At 40.4% G+C, this 5,957-nt stretch overlaps 1 protein-coding gene across 1 annotated transcript in view; it reads left to right on the top strand.

Annotated features, from left to right (window-relative positions):
* The window catches only part of LOC120027928 (nuclear receptor coactivator 2-like), a 130,048-nt gene extending 128,561 nt beyond the window's left edge, over window positions 1-1,487 (top strand). Inside the window, exon 5 of the mRNA XM_038973021.1 lies at window positions 1,362-1,487. Within this exon, the coding sequence (XP_038828949.1) occupies window positions 1,362-1,487 (126 nt within the window). The remainder of the gene's footprint in view (window positions 1-1,361) is intronic.
* The last annotated feature ends 4,470 nt before the right edge of the window (window positions 1,488-5,957 follow it).

Here is a 5,957-nt window from a genome sequence, read left to right on the forward strand (position 1 = left end):
GATACAATGACATTGGGGTTAAAGTGCAGACTATCAACTTTCATTTCAGGATATTTTCATCCATATCGGGTGAACCGGTTAGATATTACAGCACCTTTTGTACATTGTCCCCCCATTTTAGGAGACCAAAATTATTGGGACAAATTCACTTATATGTGTATTAAAGTGCAAAAAGGTTTAGTATTTGGTCCAATATTCATAGCACGCAATGACTACATCAGGCTTGTGACTCTACTCTGTTTGTGTTTCAGATTATTTTGTGCCCAATGAATGGTAAATAATGTATTGTGTTATTTTGCAGTAACTTTTATTGTAATTAAGAATAGAATATATTTCTAAATTCATTATTGTGGATTCTACCATGATTATGGATGGTCCTGGATGAATTGTGAAAAATTATGAGTGAGAAATATCATATCATACCCCCCCCAAAAAAATATGCTAACTTCCTCTGTCATTGCCAAGGTGAGAGGTTAGCATGTCCTGGGGGTGTGACATCTGTGCGTCTGTGAACAAAAGAGAAGAGAAGTCGTTGATAAAGTCAATCATGAATCAATCAGGTTTAATACAGTTGCAACAGGGAGACAACATCCAGCATAGAAGCAGAGAAAATGTCTAACTGGCCTCTTGGAGACAGACACTTTATATCCTAATCAGACCAACAAATGTTCTGTAAACACCAACCTCTTGGACACAGTCCCTTTATATCCTAATCAGACCAACAAATGTTCTGTAAACACCAGCCTCTTGGAGACAGTCCCTTTATGTCATAATCAGACCAACAAATGTTCTGTAAACACCAGCCTCTTGGAGACAGTCCCTTTATATCCTAATCAGACCAACACATGTTCTGTGAACACCAGCCTCTTGGAGACAGATCCTTAATATCATAATCAGACCAAGAAATGTTCTGTAAACACCAGCCTCTTGGAGACAGATCCTTTATATCCTAATCAGACCAACACATGTTCTGTGAACACCAGCCTCTTGGAGACAGATCCTTAATATCATAATCAGACCAAGAAATGTTCTGTAAACACCAGCCTCTTGGAGACAGATCCTTTATATCCTAATCAGACCAACAAATGTTCTGTAAACACCAGCCTCTTGGAGACAGACCCTTTATATCCTAATCAGACCAACAAATGTTCTGTAAACACCAGCCTATTGGAGACAGACCCTTTATATCCTAATCAGACCAACAAATGTTCTGTAAACACCAGCCTCTTGGAGACAGACCCTTTATTTCCTAATCGCCAACATTTCGCAGCATGAGTTTGTAATGTAGAGTCCAAACGTCATAGATTTCTCTCTTATAACATCCCCTTCTGGTTCAATTCATTCCTCACCTTGTCCTCCAGAGCCTCCAGCTCTCCCTCCACCTGTTGGGGGAGGTCGGCTCCCACCTGCTGGGTAAAGTACACCCTCAGCTCCTGGGTCTCCTTCTCCCAGAAGGCCTTGGGCAGGTCGAAGAGTGTTTTGTCTAGAAGTGATACAGCTTTTATCCAAATTTAGTTTTCTAGCAAGTTTTTTAGTCCTTTTTTTGTCAGTCCCACAATATCCCCATCCCCACCATACTGCAGCATCAGTGTAGTGTAATGTCCAATAGTCAATGCTTTCTCTCTTCTCTCTCTGAATCATCTGGTGCCTCCGCCCTCTCAATCCCTGATCCTGTCCTCCAGAGCCTTCAGCTCTCCTCCACCTGTTGGGGAAGGTCGGCTCCCACCTGCTGGGTAAAAAACGGCCTCATCTCCTGGGTCTCCTTCTCCCAGAAGGCCTTGGGTAGGTCGAAGACGGTTTTGTCTGGAAGGGATACCGCTTTTTGTCAACAGTTGGTTTTCCTGGCTTATGCAGCAGGTTAGGAAAATTAACTTAGCAAGTTAGTTTAATTAAATTAAGGTAAGGAAAAGGGTTAAGGTTAACTAAAATTAAAAATGTAATTTACTTTTTACTTCAATTTGACAAAAGCTGTAACCCATCTAGACATGACCGTCGAAGAGAGGCGTCCGTGTCCACCTTGCTGCCCAGGCCCTACAGGTTGATGGCTCCCTCCTGTGGCTCCCAGCCCACAATGCTCCTCTTGGCAGATAGAAGCGAAGTAAGGAAAAGAGGAAGTGGGTGCAGGAGAAATTTAGGAGTGTTTGATAATCCGTCAGCTACAATTACAGTTACTTTGTTCCTGACAAAGTCTGTTTTTTGTGTTGAAAAATAATACGGGAACCGTGTATCTTTTACTGTTCTCAAATTTAACTAGACAAGTTGTATGGAATTTGGTTCATGATTTAGGTAAAATTGTAAAAAAATCACACACACGTTTCAGTCAAACCTGGGAGATAGGAGAGAGGGAGATGGTTATATTGCAGAAAGTCCCCACTTACATAAACTGCAATGAATATTATTATCCCACAATGAAAAACATCTTGTGTATAAGTGTTTCACTTCTGGCAGTAATGACATTTATAGGCCATATAAAGCTGTTGAGTCAGTGGCTGACCCACACAATGTGTTAAGAATCAGTCAGTGGGCAGCTGGGCTCCATTTCATTTGAAACTGGTGAAACATGACTAAGGCCACCTCTGCAATGTTTCAAGTGACTGAAACTAATTGTTCTGGAGTAGAAGGTTCATTAGTAATGACAATATTCTAAACACTTAAATTAGCATACCATGTTTTCACAACTGATGTTGACACCCAGCACATAGACTATTCAACATCCTGTTAAATAAATACTGTAGTATGTAGTATTCTTTAAAAATAATTTCTCAAACACTTATTAGGAAGTACGTCACTGATGAGATGTGAGATATGCCACATGAATTTCACTACATTAGTTTGTCAGACCACACTATGGGTGTGACAGTCTCTCCTGTAGAGGTTTACATTACCGTCTAAGGCAAGTATCGACTTCTTCAATATATTTTCTGTTAATTTGAATGTTCAAAATCATTTAAAGGAAATTAATTATGGGTAATGAGATTTAATATGTTCTAAAGTACTGCTGTTTGTTCATGTATTATCTTCACAACTGAAGGACATAGTGTATTGATATGGAGATGGTTCAATGCAATGTGTTGTGTGAGTTAAGCTACTCTACCAGGAAGTGTATGTTTGTACTGTTTCAGGTGATCAGTAGTGTGTGAGTTCTCACATGGCTTGTCCTGAGAACATGTTTTTTCTCATTGTCCTCTTTATGTCAGGTGAGTCTTCCACACAACAACAACTAGTTATGAATCAGACATAAAGGAATAACCAACAAGTCATTATATTTTATGGGATGTGCTATATTCATTCCATTTAATTGTGAAGAAAAGTGTGAGGTTAATTTCTGATTAGTGCAGTTTAATAGTCTGGATTCAAACAGTGCCTGTGAAAAGTTTTTTGCCCCCTTAACATTTTTTCTACTTTTGCATGTTTTTGATACTGAACGTTATCAGATATTCAATCAAAAGCTGATATTAGATAAATGGAACCTGAGTGAACAAATAACACAACAATGACATACTTATTGAATTTATTTCATAAAGTTATGCAACACCCAATGCCCCTGTGTGAAAAAGTAATTGCCTCCTTTATACTCAATAACTGGTTGTGTCTTCTTAGCTGAAATGACTCCAACCAAACACTTCCTGTAGTTGTTGATCAGTCTCTCACGTTGCTATGGAGGAATTTTGGCCCACTCTCCCATGCAGAACTGCTTTAACTCAACGACATTTGTGGATTTTCAATCATGAACTGTCACAGTATCTCAATTGGGATTAGGTCTGGACTAGGCCATTACAAAACTTTAAATTTGTTGCTTTATTTCAATTTTCATGCTGACTTGATTGTGTGTTTTGGAATGGTGGCACAACCAGTTATTGAGTGTAAGGGAGCAATTTATTTTTCACACGGGGGAATTGGTTGATGCATAACTGTGTTAATGATAGAAATTAATAACTATACATTTGTTTTGTTTTTGGTAACTCAAGTTCCCTTTATCTAATAGGTTTTGGTTGCAGATCTGATAACATTCAGTATATTAAAAAAAAGCAAAAATAGAGAACCGGAATGGACCTCTATACCACGTGGTGTCAAAGGAAGGCTAATATTAGATAAATGCAACCTGAATAAATTAATAATACAGCAATTACATACTTATTTCATTTATTTCATTAATGTTTTTGAGTGTTAGGGGGCAATTACTTTTTCACACAGGGGCATTGGGTGTTGCATAACTTTGTTAATTCAAAAATAAAATAAAAATACTTTGAGGTTATTTTTTAACTCAGGTTCCCTTGATCTAATATTAGGTTTTGGTTGAACCTCTGATAACATTCAGTATAAAAAAAATCTAAAATAGAGAAAATCAGAAAGGGGAAAATACTGTTTCATGTCACTGTATGTGCATGTGAAACCGACATCAGTGTGTAGCTAACAGTATAGCTTCCACCACTGTCCCTGTCACCATACCGGGCTCAAACTAGTGTGTGTATTTGAGGTAGGAGATGGGACGGTTAGCTTCAACAAAGTGAGCTGCTATTGGATAGTCAGTGTTCTTACACCTGATTGAGCTGCGGTGTTCAGCTCTGCATTGTTTTAATTGTCTTTTCATTTGTCCTACGTTGGCTTTTCCACATGAACATGTGATGAGATAGATCACTACCTTTATCTTGCAAGAGATGATACCCCTAACAGGGAATTTTCCACCTGTATGTGGGTGTCTGAAGAAGGATGTTTTTGTTGTGCTATTGCACTGTGAGCATGAGCCACATTTGTAGTTCCCATTTGGAATGGGTGTCAAGAGTGTCTGAGTGGGCTCAGGGGGCAGGTCAGATCTCACTAAGCCCAATATTGCGACCACACCAGTGGGGGTTCATTGAAGAGGTGTGCAATTGTTGTGTCTGATTGCAGAATATGCCAGTGCTTTTTCAGGATTACTTTCATTTTCTCTGAACACTTGGTGTACTTAGTGCAAAAGACTTGTTTTTCTCTCTGGTTTAGTTTTTAGCAATTCCTCTCTTGGTTTTTGAGCTATTTTCATCGTTGCATCATCAATAGCTTTTTCCTTGTAGCCTCTGATTTTTTTTTTATTTTTAATTTTACCCCCCTTTTCACGGTCTCCAATTGCTAGTAATTACTATCTTGTCACATCACTACAACTCCCATACGGGCTCGGGAGAGACGAAGGTCGAAAGCCATGCGTCCTCCGAAGCACAACCCAACCAAGCCGCACTGCTTCCTAACACAGCGCACCTCCAACCCGGAAGCCAGCCCGGAACCCGGAAGCACCAATGTGTCGGAGGAAACACCGTGCACCTGGCCCCCTTGGTTAGCGCGCACTGCACCCGGCCCGCCACAGGAGTCGCTGGTGCGCAATGAGACAAGGATATCCCTACTGGCCAAACCCTCCCTAAACCGGACGACGCTAGGCCAATTGTTGCATCGCCCCACAGACCTCCTGGTCCCGGCCGGCTGCGACAGAGCCTGGGAGCGAACCCAGAGTCTCTGGTGAGTCGCTGCGAGGCAGTGCCCTAGACCACTGCGCCACCCGGGAGGCATAGTAGCCTCAGATTTTAAATGTATTTTTCATTTTCTTAGCATTGCTGTCAAAGTCTGACTGTTGGCAACATATTCGTTTAACCCTGAATAACTGGTAATACGGTAGACCATTCCTGAGGGGAAGGGGATGCATACTATACCCACGTAGCAGGGTATTGAGGTCTGTTGGCTGTGTATACAGGTCTGTATGTAATGCATCATTCTCTTTGATGATCCATAAGTCCAGGTAGTTTATTTTTCTCTGAACAGTCTGCATGGTGAATTTGAGATATTCAGAGCTCTTGTTTAGCAGAGTTTGGAATTAATTTAGTTCCTGCTGACTTTCTTCCCAGAGCACAAAGACATCATCTATGTATTTCTTCCATAGGAGGATTTTAGAGAGTAGGGGGTGTGTCTTTGTTTGTAAATGAGTGCTTCTT

Source organism: Salvelinus namaycush, chromosome 33 (assembly GCF_016432855.1).
Source record: "Salvelinus namaycush isolate Seneca chromosome 33, SaNama_1.0, whole genome shotgun sequence".
NCBI lineage: Eukaryota > Metazoa > Chordata > Actinopteri > Salmoniformes > Salmonidae > Salvelinus > Salvelinus namaycush.